The 15,327-nt window shown below is 56.6% G+C and overlaps 3 protein-coding genes across 3 annotated transcripts; 2 read left to right on the top strand and 1 right to left on the bottom strand.

The window, feature by feature from the left end:
* The first annotated feature begins 98 nt into the window (after positions 1–98).
* CDEST_07449 (Putative phosphatidic acid phosphatase type 2/haloperoxidase) lies at positions 99–3,617 on the top strand. The gene is made up of 5 exons (XM_062923608.1): positions 99–519; positions 592–983; positions 1,120–1,336; positions 1,403–2,667; positions 2,749–3,617. The coding sequence occupies exons 2-5, from the start codon at positions 767–769 to the stop codon at positions 2,829–2,831; spliced, it is 1,782 nt and encodes a 593-aa protein (XP_062779659.1). The 5' UTR covers positions 99–519; positions 592–766; the 3' UTR covers positions 2,832–3,617.
* Positions 3,618–5,679: 2,062 nt separating this feature from the next.
* Positions 5,680–10,956, top strand: CDEST_07448 (Putative Zinc finger, PHD-type, JmjC domain, JmjN domain, Zinc finger, RING/FYVE/PHD-type; the record flags this gene model as incomplete). The annotated part of the gene is made up of 5 exons (XM_062923607.1): positions 5,680–6,033; positions 6,116–8,235; positions 8,284–9,243; positions 9,302–9,914; positions 9,985–10,956. 5 exons carry the CDS (start codon positions 5,680–5,682, stop codon positions 10,954–10,956), a joined length of 5,019 nt encoding a protein of 1,672 aa, XP_062779658.1.
* A 305-nt stretch (positions 10,957–11,261) lies between these two features.
* Positions 11,262–15,049, bottom strand: CDEST_07447 (Putative peptidase M1, alanine aminopeptidase/leukotriene A4 hydrolase, ERAP1-like protein). The gene is made up of 3 exons (XM_062923606.1): positions 14,380–15,049; positions 12,296–14,236; positions 11,262–12,207 (listed from the first exon to the last, which is right to left on the bottom strand). The coding sequence occupies exons 1-3, from the start codon at positions 14,481–14,483 to the stop codon at positions 11,589–11,591; spliced, it is 2,664 nt and encodes an 887-aa protein (XP_062779657.1). The 5' UTR covers positions 14,484–15,049; the 3' UTR covers positions 11,262–11,588.
* Between the last annotated feature and the right edge of the window lie 278 nt (positions 15,050–15,327).

The following is a 15,327-nucleotide window of genomic DNA, read 5'->3' as shown; positions in this document are numbered from 1 at the left end:
ACCAGCGCTAGTGCAGGACTCCTTCCATCTCATGCCCACTTCCTCTACGCACTAATAGGAGTATACAAGTACGCATAGCTGGGCCTCACTTGTTTGGTGTTGTTCGATGTTGATTGATTATTGCAGTCCTTAATCAACTCTGGTGCCTTCCGCCTCTGCTGCCATCACAAGCATTACAGGCCTCACAAGCTGGCCTTCCCCCTCTAGTGCATCACTCACAATACTTCGCCCGTGGTGCCAGGTACTCCGAATCCGAGCACCGGTCCCTGAGCCAAGGCACCTGCTCCTCCCACACACCACACCCACACCAGTGGTTCGTTCCAGTTGCGGTTGCAGTTGCAGTTGGGGTGCGTGGGTGCCGGTCCAGTTATAGTTTCCCGCGCCCGTTGGTGGTTGTACGCTAGGTACGGACGCAGCATCGCAATCCCGCCGTCGACACTGCTGCAGCTTTGCATATTTCCTGTCTATCTTGCTCTTTTCCCTCTCCCCCTCTCCCCAAACGTCGCAGCTTTCGAAAAAGTATTGCCGCTGGTGCCCTCCTACTACACAACCGCTCGTTCTCACCATCCACTAAGCAGTCCCTTTCGACAGGCAAATGCGCAGCCTTCTACCCTGTCGTCGAGCAAGTGCAGCTGCCTTCGCTTCCCCTCCACCCTAAACGCTTACACCTGCCAACCCCGACTCTCCCAAGTCCTCTAACCACGCTCCACACGACCGCATAACTGCGAACCACCACCTCAACCCCCACGAGAAAACGGATGGCCGTATGCCTCACGACCGCAATCCTCGACAACGCCTGATGAAGAGCCATATCAATGGCGCCGCACCGGCGCCAATGTCTGACCCGGAGCGCCGCGACGCTACCGCATCGAACCCTACAGCCACCGACCCAGCTGCAATCGCTGAGGCCCCCGCCCCGCCTCTCATCACGGTCAAGAGCCCCAGCGACGCGCCCGACGCGGGGCTGAGAAGTCTCGATCATTGTATGCTGCTATGCCCTCCAGCCTTGTGTCTGCCTGGCCAGGCTATCTACGGCCCCGAGCCTTGCGCATCCTGGCCCGGTGGTCATTGCCGCCACCGTAACCTACCAAGCACCGAGCTGACCTTGCCCTCGAATAGATAAGAGAGCGCTGCCGTCATGGCGATACCGACTGCGACAGTGGATGCTGCCACTGATCCGATGGGAGACCCCCTACCTTGCTTACTTGCAGGACACGATGCGCACACCGTGGCTCGACAGCTACTTTGCCATTACGGCGAACCTCGGCACACATACCTTCTTCATGATCGGCCTACCCATGCTCTTCTGGTGCGGCTACGCTTCCTTCGGCAAAGGGTAAGCGACCGAAACATCATCATGCATGCCTGTTGAGGGACCTATCTGACCAGTGGCCGTCTCCAGTGTCATCCATATCCTTGCCGAGGGCGTCTTCTTCACTGGCTTCATCAAGGACTTCTTCTCGCTGCCACGACCGCTCTCCCCGCCCTTACACCGAATCACCATGTCCGGCTCCGCTGCCCTGGAATATGGCTTTCCATCGACCCATAGCGCCAACGCCGTATCAGTCGCCGTGTACGGCGTGCTGCTCCTGCGCAGCCCTGACAACACCCTGCCGGAATCGACCAAGAACCTCCTTGAGGGACTGTCATACTTTTATGCGGTCTCCATCGTGCTGGGTCGTCTGTACTGCGGCATGCACGGCTTCATCGACGTCGTCGTAGGATCTATTCTGGGCGCCGCCATCTCGCTCGTCGAGTTTCATTACGGCCCTCCTTTGGATGCGTACATGCACGGCAGCTCGTGGTGGGCGCCTGTTATCGCCGCTCTTGTCATTATTGTCCTCGTCAGGATCCACCCAGAACCCGCAGATGACTGCCCTTGCTTCGACGACAGCGTTGCTTTCGCTGGCGTCGTGATTGGCCTGGAAATCGGAACATGGATGTATGGGAGGACGTCAATCGATTCCTTTGGGGGATCCGCTCATACCGTCCAGTCCCTTGATCTCGGCGCCCTCGGGTGGCACATCGTCCTGGCACGCGTCTTTTTTGGCGTCTTTGTCATTTTTGTGTGGCGGGAGGTTATGAAGCCGACCATGCTCAGGATCCTACCGCACCTTTTTCGTCTCTTGGAGAAGGTCGAGTGGAATCTTCCTCGTCGTTTCTTCACGCCAGCTTCAAAGTACAAGGTCATCGATCTAGGCTCGAGAATGGACAACCTCATCCCTTCGGTCAGGGACTTTCCCCGCGTAGTCCAGTCCATCCGCCATCCGACGACGCGTGGCCGTTCCGTGTCGATCGGGCCTCAGAGTGCCGCCGATGCGTATGAGACGCTGGCATACCGCGAGCGCCGGCGTCGGGAGAGCATCGGCAGCAACGGTAGCATCAAGAGCAAGGGCAGTTCGCACGAGCTTCGGGAAAAGAGCGGTGACTGGGAGGGGAAGGGGGCGACTTCCGGTATACAGGGCCATCATGGCAATTCGCTGAATGATTTTGAGCGCATGATGGGCACGGGCAGTGTATTGGCGAGCCCAAGCGAAGAAAAGGGGGAGCAAGACCTGACGGTCGGTCAACAAGACGAAATCAGCGAGAAGGAAATGTTCCTGCGACTGATCCGACCCAGAGTGCGTTACGACGTCGAGGTGGTGACGAAGCTGGTAGTTTATACAGGTAAGTACTGTGTCCGCTGGCTTCCTCTTCCGTAGAATCCGGCAAACCCCAACTCCCACAATTTCTGACACGTGACGACAGGTATCGCATGGCTGGGCGTCGGCTTGATCCCCATGATGTTTGAGCTGGTCGGCCTCGGATCGAACCATCTCCGCGCTGCCTAACTCGAGATTCTTGTTTTTCTGGACGGAGCCATTCTGGGATTGCCATTTTACCCCGTCTTCCAATTTGTCATTTTGAAAGATGCATAGGTACGGATCTGCCGAGAGCCTGCCGGTAGGAGGAACGATGTGTTGCAAAAGAGCGGCGCATAGAAACTTTTGACGAAAGCACGACGTACTGTATATTCTTCCGGCGCTTGCATCTACCTATGGACGGGCCTTCGAACCTTTTCTTCTTTTCGGCGGGTTCCTAGGTTCGTCCACTCCGTCGTAATGATATGGGCTTTTCTCGGCGTTCAATGGGAAAGGGGGCAGAAGACCGTTGTTTGTGTTTATATTCGGGCGGCAATGTTGTGTGGTTTATTTAGCGAAGGCAGGAGACGGAGAAAGATGACAGAGTCTTTCTGTTTCGAAATGAGGAAGGTGGCTTGTCTGCGGTGGCTACATTCGCTACACAGTCTGTTTGTGACATGAACGTTGTGTGGCTTTTGCGACATATGCCTTGTAGACGGGGAAGGGTGGTTCTGCAGATAAGGTGTACTGAGACAAGAGCGGAAGGCAGCGGCAGCCCCTTCAGCGTGCCGAGCGATTGTGCGCGACTTACTTCATATCTCCTCACGTCATAGTGATTTTACCTCAACCAACAAGCGAAGTCTCACCACCACACATCATCTTTAGATAAAGACTCGATTAGGGATAGGACTTAGAGTTAGGATTCGAGATGTGATTAGGATTGAGATTACAAACAGGGTTACACAATTCGACCTGTAAATACCGGCAGGAGACTAGACACACTCCCTTGGGCTTCGCCCCATGAAGTCGATGACGGGTTGGAGCCATGGCTTGACGATGGCTTCGTATCCGAGGTTACTTTGGTGGAGATTTTAACGACCCTTGATGCATTCGATGGGTTGAATGTTCAGGTCAGGAGGTACGTAGCAGACCATAACGAAGGATCATGTCCGATGACTCTCATGCCAGAACCTTCACGAGCTTCATGAACATCTCCTGGGTCAGCCTTGGATTCGGGCGGTCTCGCTAGCCTGCATGCCATGTCGGACCCCCTGCGTGGAGCTCGAGATCCACGTTCAAAGTTCACGCCATCTCCAGGGTTGAGGACTGACGTGTGGGGTCCTTGCGATCCAAACTCTTAATGCCCCCCCCCCCTCACCGCTGGACTGCGGAGCTGCTGTTACTGGGTGTTGCTACAGGAGGATCGTGACGATGGCACCCCACCCTGCCTCCCCCCCCTTTCGGATGGAACACTCTCCGCTTTCTGCCTCTAAGCTCAACGATGGTCGATAACGTCTACAATATCATCTACAATATCATGTTGGTGGCAGGTTGATCGTTTGGGCACGAGAGCGCAGCAACCAGACAGTCACTCACCACGTGGAAGCCGACCGCTAGCAAAACCCCGTCCCTCTCCTCCTCCGGAGATGCTTCCGCTTGGCACAGGGGAGGGAAAGGAGGGTTGGATCCTCGGACGATCGGCGTCCCGCTGCGGGTGATCTTGACCGATAGGGCTGGCATGGATGGATGGGTCCCCGGAACTTCGGGACACGGGGCCATGCCGCGTGCCCTTGCCATGCCAGATTATCAGATCTCGAGTAATGCTGTTTCTAATCCCATCCCACACCTTTAAGGACACAAGCCTCCCAAGCTGAAAGACCTTTCGTCACTTTGCGAGAGTACTGGCTGATTTGTGTTCCTGAGGCGACGCCTGCGGTACGTCCCTGCGAGTGTGTCACTGAAGAATGTCAACCAACGCACCCAATGGACCCGCATGCCTCGCGGTAGGTATTTCCAGATGGCAGCTGTCAGAAGAAGCAACAATAATACGATGCAGCGAGGGCATCTTGGCATCGTTCATATCGACAGCCACGGCAAGTCAAAGCACAGGGCGGCAGCTTTGATTATCTGCGCCCTATCCCTCGCTCAGTCAACACAACAGCAACACTCGCATGAGCCCTATAAGAAGGAATCCATGACGACAGTGAAAGCGAGCATCGTGCTAGTCGGCCATCGGAACCGGGCTAATTAGGATATGCAATTTTCTCTGACAAAAGGTTGCGGTTTACAAGTGGCGACCAGCGAGCGACGTCGTTCGTTCGCTGCAGTCTTTGGCAATGTTGCCTTGTCGCCTTAGGCATGAGAGGGCATCTAAGTTAGGACTAGCGTAGGTATATCCAACAAGGAGGCAGTCGTATCTGTTTCCTGCTGCTGGAAAGAGATTGCAGCCTCCCACCCCACACACCATCAAGCACCAAGTACCAAGTACTGCTAGCAATCGCAACCGCATTAGCCCGATGTTGCAGCTTCTTCCTCGACACCTTTGGTTTTTGGGCTTTTCAACCAAAAGCGCAAAAGCGAGGACCACAAGATTTCGAGCATCGTTGGTAACCTAGAAGCTTGCATCCTTGTGGACATACCCATCGGCGAATTTTGATCAACCGTACCTTTAGAATTTGGCGACTTTTGACATTTACTTGCAAGGTGTTTAGCACCCGAGGGAGGACCTTGAGTGCACCCGCCTCAGTCCTGTGTCCGCCCAGCCCTGGTTCATCAGCCCAGATTCGCCAAATATCGGCCCATCTTAGCGAACTGACCTAGCCGGAGAGAGCACTTCTCTTCTGTCACCTACCTACTCTGTACAGTGGCCAACCACCCCCCGCAGGATCTGATAACCAACGAACGAATCTGTTCTCCGCAACAAGACGCTGCACCTCATATTTTCGGCGACTTGACCAACCCAGCCTGCGCACCATTCACTCAACGACGCGACCATCTTCAAAAGGTGCAACCCCAAAGTCACAAGCCGCATGCACGGTCGCATGTAGTCCCCTTCATGATGTCGACCGACGCTGTCAGCGCTCCTGTCCCGGAGCCTGCAACTGTGCCGGCGCAATCGACCACGACTGCCGACCACGACCAGGAGGAACCTGCACTTGGTCAGATAGAATGTGCGAAGCCCGCCTTCCTCCACTCCCCTCCTGACAGCAACAACGCGCACAAGTCGGAAGCTAGCGATTCTGAGCTCAGCGACCTCGATGAGGATGACGTTGATCCTTCTGCGAACGCGACCGCGAAACAAGATGAGCCGCCTGTCGAGGACGACATTGGCGAGGTCCTTCCCGACCACTGGTCTGGGACCGTCCCTATCTTCAAGCCGACGATGCACCAATTCAAAGACTTCAAGTTATTCGTACGTCTCCCCAAGCTTCTCACCCACCACCATTGTATCCTGTTACTTTGCCATCCTCGGCTAACTGTGAATGCGCCCGTAGATGACCAAGGTCGATAAATTCGGAATGAAATCCGGCATCGTTAAGATTATCCCTCCATCGGAGTGGAAGGAATCCCTTCCGAGACTGGACGACCTCGTAAAACAGATCAGGGTCAGGGAACCAATCAAGCAAGACATCATGGGATCAAATGGAACCTACCGACAAGTCAACATCCTTCATCAACGATCCTACAACCTCCCGCAGTGGCGACAACTCTGCGATCAGAGCGAGCATCAGCCCCCCGCAAGGCGAGGCGAGCGCCGAGCGAACGTCGAAAAGCCGAAGCCTCGATCCGCCCCTAGACCTCGCGCAGAGGCGAAATCGACTGCGTCTGGTTCTAAGAAGAAGGGCCGAGGACGCCCGCGCCGCGGCAAAGCCAAAGCCAAGGGTCAGGACGAGGACGAGGAGGATGACGCTCAAGACGACGAGAAGCGCCCGATGACCCCAGTATCACCCAACCCGGACGCCGATGTCGAGGTTAAAAAGGAGGAAGTTGTCGATTCAGTGGAGGATCCGGGAATGGATGTGGACGAAGACGAGGAGCCGCGCAGTTTGGGCAGAATGGGCCGCATGGGTGGCGCAAGGCCCGCGAAGCCAAAGACTCAGACTGTCTCGGCTCGTCGGAAGTATAGTAAGAGAGAAGGCTCAGCCATGATTGATGAAAAGGCATTCGAGGATTTCGACTATCAGATGGACGTGTCTGACTACACCCCGGAGCGCTGCGAGGAGCTCGAGAGGATATACTGGAAGACCCTTACCTACGCCCCGCCGCTGTATGGGGCTGATCTCATGGGCACCCTCTTTCACGAGTCAACGGAACTCTGGAACTTGAACAAGCTTCCCAACTTGTTGGATGTTCTCGGCACAAAGGTCCCCGGTGTCAACACGGCCTACCTCTACTTGGGCATGTGGAAGGCCACGTTCGCTTGGCATTTAGAGGACGTCGACCTCTACAGCATCAACTACCTCCACTTCGGTGCCCCGAAACAGTGGTATAGCATCTCTCAAGCCGATGCCCGTCGATTTGAAGCTGCCATGAAGAACATTTGGCCTACCGATGCCAAGGCTTGCGACCAGTTCCTCCGTCACAAGGGTTTCTTGATTTCCCCGTCGCACCTGAAGCAGCACTACAACATCACGGTCAACAAGTGCGTCTCGTACCCAGGCGAATTCGTCGTCACGTATCCTTACGGCTACCATTCGGGCTATAACCTGGGTTATAACTGCGCCGAGGCCGTCAACTTCGCGCTTGATTCGTGGCTACCTATGGGTAAGATCGCGAAGCGTTGCGAATGTGCACAAGCACAGGACAGTGTTTGGGTCGATGTGTACGATATTGAACGGAAGCTCCGCGGCGAGCCCACTCCCGAGTACGAGGAGACCGAAGACGAAGACGACGACGAAGATGAGGATGATGACGAGGACGATGCTACCGGCCTTCCGTCACCGCCTGATAGCAACGGTGTTGTCAAGCCGGCTCGGAAGCGGAAGCGCGCAGCTGGAGACAAGGACGGCAAGACAAAGGTCAAGAAAATCCGCCTCAAGATCAAAACGCGCGCCGAGCCAATTTGCTGCCTGTGTCCCAGCGACATTCCTGGCGCGGGAATTCTGCCGACGGACGATGGTCGGAAGGCCCATCGCATGTGCGCACTCTACCTTCCCGAGACGTACATCGACACGATCGACGACAAGGAGATTATTGCCAACATTGCCAACATCAACAAGGAACGCCTGGACCTCAAGTGTCTGTACTGTCGGTCCAAAAAGGGCGCCTGCTTCCAGTGCTCCCAGAAGAAGTGTGCCCGAGCCTACCATGCGACTTGCGCGGCGGCGGCAGGTGTCTTTGTCGAAGAAGCCGAAGTTCCGGTCTTTGGCGAGGACGGAACCGAGTACAAGGAACAAGCATTTGAATTCAGCTGTCGCTTCCACCGCACCAAGCGTGACAGGAAGTATGACGGAGATGCCCTGGAAGATGACACCCGTATCCGCGAGGCGGCCGCAGCGCTCAATAAGGGCGAGATCTGTCAGCTGCAGTACTTCAAGGGCGACATTTTTGCCGGAGTAGTCGTAGAGAACCGCTCGGAAGAGCAGACGCTGCTTCTCGACATCATCCCCAACGGGTACGCTTCCTCCACTGCTTCGAATGTATTAGGGCTAACACGAACCAGCGATCGTCTCGAGGTTGAGTGGAAATGGCTGTTGCTGCCTGATCCATCCGACTACCACCTCCCGAAGGCATCGGCGAGGGCTATCTCGATGCCGCCTTCGCAGAAAGCCAAGGACCAGCTCAATGCGAAGCGTCCTGCTGACGAGACACCCCGGAAGGACGCTCCATTTGTTGAAGGTTTCACATGGGCAGAATTCCACCCATGTAACGAGTGTGTCAACCCGAATCAAGCCAAGGTTAATTTGTCGAAAGACAACCAACTCTGGCACTACCTGGGTAAGACATCGACAGAGGCGAAGGCACAGTACTCCGAGGAACCTAGCAAAGAGTTGCACAACCCAAAGAGTAACTTCCTCGACACTATTCCCAAGCCCCCCAAGCCCGTGTCTGCAAGCACGGCACACCGCAGGGTGTCAAATCACTCGCCTCAGCAGTCACCCATGTTTGTGCCGGGCCCGACCGCTCAGATTGGGCCGAAGTCAGAGAAACCATACGTGTACAAGCCCAGAAAGCCGGTTGAAACCAATTATGCTGGCACGGGATCCTTCACTATACAAAGATTTGCGCCCACGGCCTCACCATCTCCAAGCCCGATGGGTCAGCAGCTGCATTTCGGTTCGGATCCGCGACATCCAACGACAGGAGCCCAATTTGCCCAGCAAAGGTCTACGCCCGATTCTCATCAGCAACGCGCCCCTCGTATCAGTCCTGCCGGGCAAGGCTACTACCAGAGTCCGAACACGGTACAGCGGGCCAGTCCGTACAGCACACCGGGCTCGCAATCGGCGGGCGGCGGGCGGCCAGCGCAGCAAACGTGGGCGACGCCGTCGCAGAACCCCAAGCCGCTACTACCACATGGCAATTCCTATGGCTCAAGCCAGCAAACCCACCGCAGATACTCGGTTGCACACACGCCTTCCGTTGCTATGAAGTATGCATTCTTCCAAGTACACCACAACAGGTCAGACCCCTCCCCCCCCTTCTGTTGTGTTCTTCAACGTTATTTACGCCATTCTCAGAGACTCGAAGACGTACCGAACCCCATACGCGCCGTGGGGAGGCTTTACCAACGGGTATGAAGGAAATCTGAGAGCTCACCTTATGCGGACGTCTCCAGAAGTGTTCTTCAAGAACCGACAAGGCTCTGCCCAGGGCGGCACTGCGACGTCGACCCTGCCTGCTGGTCCACAAGCACCGGCCTATGGTGGTCCGTACTACAATACACTGACAAACACAACATCGCAAGGCTCTATCGGCATGTACGGTGTAAAGACAACGACTCCTTCGCACTCGTCGCCTGCACAACAGGCGCCGCAGGACAGCGCAGGGCGACAATATCCTGCATCAATGTCCCCATCTCCCGCAGCGAACGGCCCACAGCTCATGCCTAATGACCATGGAAATGGCTGGCATATGCAGCAGCCGCAGTCGACGCCGCTGCATCCAGCAATTCGGCCACAGTACGGGGCTTGGCCAAACCAACCAAACCAGCCGCAACAGCCTGTGCAGTCTCCGTCCCAAGCGGCGCAGCAACAGCAGACGACGCAACAACCCGTTGCTAGTCAGTCTCAGCAGAGCCAGGCGAAAACTCAGCCCGTAGCAAAGCCTGCTGCGCCGAAGGTTCAGTATAAGGTACCACCGTCACTCGAGCAATCTTCATTGTAAACCCTTTTGTTTGTTGCCCGAACTAACAAGATCACAGATCCCCGAGAAGCAAACGCCGGTTCCCTTGCCAGCCAAATACCTTGCGGCCATGGGCAAGCTGCCCTCGACAACTACAACTCCCCGGACCAGCTCACAGTCTGGGGCGAAGTCGCAGGGTACTGCCAGTCCATCCTCAGCCTCTAATTCGGCCGACGTCACAAATAGAATCGCCCCGGCTATCAACGCCCATGCTTCGCGGACTGAAAGTAGCGCTCTTCCGCAATCGCCGGCAAATTCGAATGGTCCTAGGGCGCAGGCGGCGCCTCGGGCCTCTCAGACCCCCGTGCCGGTGCCGCATGCCCCGGCGCCGGCTTCTAACTCTCGGATGCCGTTCACGAATCAGTCTTCGACTGTGGCGTTTCCTCGACAGTCTTTCCAGCCTATTCAACCCACTCCGCATCGCACCCAAGTCTGCACAGCACCTTCGTCTCAGCACCTCTCGCAACCGATGAACCAACCCCGGGCTGAGCATCACACTCTGAACCCAGCAGAGATTCTCGCACAGATTGCTACGCAGCCACGAATGAACCCGCCTACGCCTACGACCCCGTCGCACCAGTCTATGCCGACACCAGTATCGCAGGCCGCAGCTGTGCCACCCTATCAGCACCACGGTTCGAGTTGGGGGGTTATGCAGCAGGGGCAGCAGTCACAGGGTTACGCGTCTACGCCAGGACAATATTCGCAATCGGCAACGCACCATCACCATCAACCACAGCATCAACTCCATCATCCGTACCAGGGCCAGGTTCAGCACCAGCACCAGCACCAGCACCAGCACCAGCACCAGTATCAACCGCCGCAGCACCAGCATCAGACTCAACCGGGGCCCATGCAGAGCGGAACGCCGCACTGCCCACCTCCGCAAGTCGCTGGAGGGGAGGTACCTCTCCCGGAAGTTCCGTCGGATTCGACGGCGCTTGTGGAGAGAATGATGCAGAACCTGCGCCGCGCCGCATTCCAAGGTTGACTTAACAAGTGGGACATCCACAATACGCGTTTAACTTTTGGGAAGGCGAGGGAGAAAGAGACCCAAAGGATGAAACATCAGAGGCGGGATATGTACGGCATAAGAATGCAAGGTTCTTGATTTTTTAATTTTTTTTGGCGTTGGGCGGTATTTTACCCGCCTGGGATTCCTTTTTCCAGGGCGAGCATGAATGGACGGGGCGGATGGGTGTGTGTTTCTTTGCACAGCGTACAGTAGCAGCTCGGAAACGGGACGATAAGCTAGGCGGGCCCAGGTAGACTGACGTCCCGAATGTATTTGTAATCAATGTGTCATTTTCCCTAAAAGAAACGAATCTCATCCTGGTTGTAAAGTATTCATATCCTTTTGTATGTCACTCCCGTTCCTCCGCCCAGTTGAATGGAATCGGTGGATGTAGGGGGGCCTATGATTCATCACTTGCAGATATCATAACTGGCTGAAAAGCGGACCAAGAAAATGGGAAACGTGAACAATGTCTGGATTCTCTGAGTTTTTCTCCTTGTTTCTTTTTCTACAAGCCGGCTTCATTCAGCTGGCTATAACCTGGCTGTGATATGCACTTTATCTCGTCTGCCGGGTTCAATTGATCCTCCACCGCCTCCACCATCGGTTCACGCGTACTTGTTGGCGACGAGCCACTCCTTCAGCTTCTCGGCGTCGCGCTCGCGGTAGGCGGCGCGGCCGCGGACCTTGTCCTTGACGGTCTCGAGGGTGCGGCTGAAGGCGCTCGTGTCCTTGTCGGCGAAGAAGGCCTCGATGTCGTCGACGGCGGCGAAGTCGGTGAACTTGCCGAGCGAGACCTGAATGAAGCGGTCAACAACAATGGGGTTGCCAAGTTTGGCGACGCAGGCGTCCCAGTTGGCCTTGACGTAGTCCCACTGCAGCTGGCGGGCGGCCGAGTTGCCGGCGAGGGCGGCGCCGAGGGAGTGCATGTCGCCGGCGGGGACCGAGTTCGAGGCCGGAGCGGGCGGGGACTTGTTGAAGAGGAATGGCAAGAGGTTGTTTTGGATGACCTCGGGATCACGCACGAAGCCGAGGTTGGAGAGGCAAATCTCCTTGCCGTCGATGGCCGGGGTCGTGAACCACTCCTTCTTGAGCGCCTCGACGGCACGGGCCGTATCGTTCTTGATGGCGACGCGGAAGACGGGGGTGCGGAGGGCAGGGTGCAGGGGGTTGGACTCGGGGGACTCGAGCCAGGCGTTGAAGCGCTTGGTGGCCTCCTCGGTGACGCTTGTGTCTATCTGTTAGTCTCGAACGGTACAAAGGGGGGGTGGATGTAGGTGAAGATGTAAGAGTGGTGGTGGCGTTCGGCACTTACCCGGCATGGCCGTTGGCGCCGGCGGTCACGAGGACTCTCTTGCGTAGGAGGCCGTCGAGGTAGCTCTCGCCCTCAGGGAAGTCCCAGCCCATCTTGGCGACGACATCATTGATCAACTTCAGGGTGAATGCCTCAAGTCCCTTCTTGATGGTCTCGTCGTCGCTAAAGATGGACTTGACGAGTGCGATGGAGTCAAGGACCTGGCTCCAGACAAGGTAGTTGTCCTCCTTGGCGAAGCCCTGGACGAAGGACAGCAGGGCGGCGGTGGTTCCGTAGCCGGAGAAGGCCAGGTCAGCAGCGGAGCCGATGATGGCGATCCTGTCCTCGGTAGTAAGACGGTCGAGCTGCTGGCCGAGCTTCAAGAGGCGCTCGGGCGGGTAGTTGACGCGGTAGAAGCCCGAGGCGCCCGAGTTGAGCTTGTAAAAGTCGGTGTCGATGTCGCGGATGGTATCCTCCTTCGTCTCGAGGGACAGCGAGGTGACACCTTTGGCGCCGACCTTGCCCTCAAGCTCGAGCGGGATCCACCAGGTGGTCTCGTCGTCCTCGGGCTTGACATCGCCTGTGGACAGGAAGCGGGACTGCTTGACAGAGATCTGGCCAGGCTCCTCGGCGACAGTCAGGACAGGGTGGCCGATCTTGGAGATCCAGGGGCCCATGAGCTTGTTGACGTCCTTGCCCGAGGCGTCGGCGAGGGCATCCCACAGGGCCTTTGTCTTAGCGTTGCCGTACTGGTGGGCCTTGAGGTAGTTGGAGACGCCCTTGAGGAAGGTGTCGACGCCCAGGTGGTTGGCGAGCATGCGGATGGCGGAGCAGCCCTTGAGGTAGCTGATGTGGTCAAAGATCTGGTTGACATCAAGGGCGTCCTTTACGGGGACGTGAATGGCGTGGCTGGCGCGGATGCCGTCGAGCTTGAAGGCCATCTCCATGCCCTCGTTGACGAACTGAGACCAGACCTGCCACTCGGGATGAAGGTAATCGGTGGCGTGCCATCCGACCCAGGTGGCGAAGCCCTCGTTGAGCCAGAGCTCATCCCACCAGTCCATGGTGACGAGGTTGCCAAACCACTGGTGAGCCAGCTCGTGGGCGACGACGTAGGCGACACGATTGCGGTATCTGGCTTCCGAGGTCTTCTCGTCAAAAAGGACGGCGGTGGTACGGTAGGTGACGAGTCCCCAGTTCTCCATAGCGCCGTGGGTGAACTCATGAACGGCGAGCAGGTCAGCCTTGGGCAGGGGGTACTCGATGCCGAAGATGTCGGAGAAGAAGTCGATGATGCGGGGCGCGTGCCACAGGGCCCAGCGGCCCTGCTCCTTGAGCCCGCGGGTGGTGTAGACGCGGACGGGCAGCTGCTTGCCGTTGTAACGGCGCTCGGTGAATTCCTCGACGTACTCGAAGTCGCCAACGGCCCAGGCGAGGAGGTAGGTGCTCATTTTGGGACTCGTCTCGAAGGAGACGAGCTGCCAGCCGTCCTTTGTCTTCTTGGTGTTCTTGACGGGCATGTTGCTCAGGGCGACCTGGTCGTCGGGGATCTCAATCTCGAAATCGAACGTAGCCTTGAGGTTGGGCTCGTCGAAGCAGGGGAAGGCACGGCGGGCGTCACAGGACTCGAATTGGGTGCTGAACATGTAGTGCCACTCGTCGTCGCGGGGCACTGACTTTGCGGGCTCGACGGTGGGCTTGTACTTGCTGCGGTAGAAGCCAGCCATTTCGTTGTTGATGATTCCCTCGAACTCGATGGTGAGGACTGCCTTCTGGGCCTGGGGAATCTCTTCGTCAAATGTGATGGTGGCGCGCTGCTGCTTCTCGGCGTAGGTGAAGTTGGTGGTGTTCCATGATTGCGTCGACTTTGTGTGGCCAACGGCAATCTTCGCGTTAAGGAGCTTGATTTCAAGTGTGTTGAGGACGATTTCCTTAGTGGGTTTGACAACCTCAGCATCGATGCTGTAGGAAAGCCATGAATAATTAGCAAAGAGCCCGTGTTTTGCTAGTGTTGAGGATGGAAGGTTCCCAAAGCTCTTGAGCTCCAGCTCGAGCTTGAGCTCGGGCGGGGTCAGTGGCGGCTCGGGTATGGTGTGCATCCTTACGTCACGGTTCCCTTATAGGTCCAGTCCTCGAAGTTGAGGTCGCGGAGCGACAGGACGTAGTGAGAGGGCCGGATAGACTCCGGGAGGACTTCGCGATCAGCCATGTTGCCAACGCTACTGGCGTACAAGGCCTTGTCAGATGTGGTGATGGTGGAGCAGTAGTTGCGGCGGCGGTGGTGGGATGGTGCGGGGAAGCCGGAGGAAGGTCTGCTGCAGCGGCTGTGATGGCGGGGGCCAAGGTTTTATGTCAGTTTCCAAGAACAAAGAGAGAGAAAGGGAGAGAAGAGACCAAGACAAGTTGAGGTGCTGGCTCCAGGCGCAGAGGAAGATTGGGAAGAAAAAAGAAGATGCACAGCTCCACAAAGTGTGGCCTTCCTACTTGGGACTCTTTGCAGAGCGGCAAGCGGCAATCGACGGTGGGTTTCTGGTTCGTAGATAGAGGAGTATGGATAGGTAATAGTGCGAGTAGCAAGCAATGTAGAGTGAGAGAAAGACAGAGACATAGGGTGGGAGAGAGTTCCGAGGTGGATCAGTGGTGATGCTTCCGAGGTGAGGGGCAACGAGGGGCAGACAAAAGGTCCCTGCATGGGTAAGGTTGGTTGGCTAACTTCTCTGGGCCAGCCACTCATGAGTAAGCCCGGTGGTCGACGGTGTCCACCAACACTAGAAGTTAGTGTGCCGTCGGCCACTAATACCTTCCAGTGTGGGCAGCGAAGGGAGAGTCTGGTGTGTGATGGTACGGCTCAGGCGATTGTTACATAGTCAAGATGGGTAAAAGTGTCCCTCTCAGAGCTGCTAAGCCTTTGCTATCCGAGACGGGGATGGAAAGGGGTTGGTTCAAAGGATGGAGACGACGGACGAAGGACGAAAGAGGGATCGGACGAGTGTCAAGACAGAAAGAACCAACGTCAGCATACCTCAAGGCGACGAGGCCATCGCGGGCGATCC

The sequence above is a fragment of the Colletotrichum destructivum genome, chromosome 4 (assembly GCF_034447905.1).
Source record: "Colletotrichum destructivum chromosome 4, complete sequence".
Classification (NCBI taxonomy): domain Eukaryota; kingdom Fungi; phylum Ascomycota; class Sordariomycetes; order Glomerellales; family Glomerellaceae; genus Colletotrichum; species Colletotrichum destructivum.
This window is presented reverse-complemented; position numbering and strand designations above follow the sequence as displayed.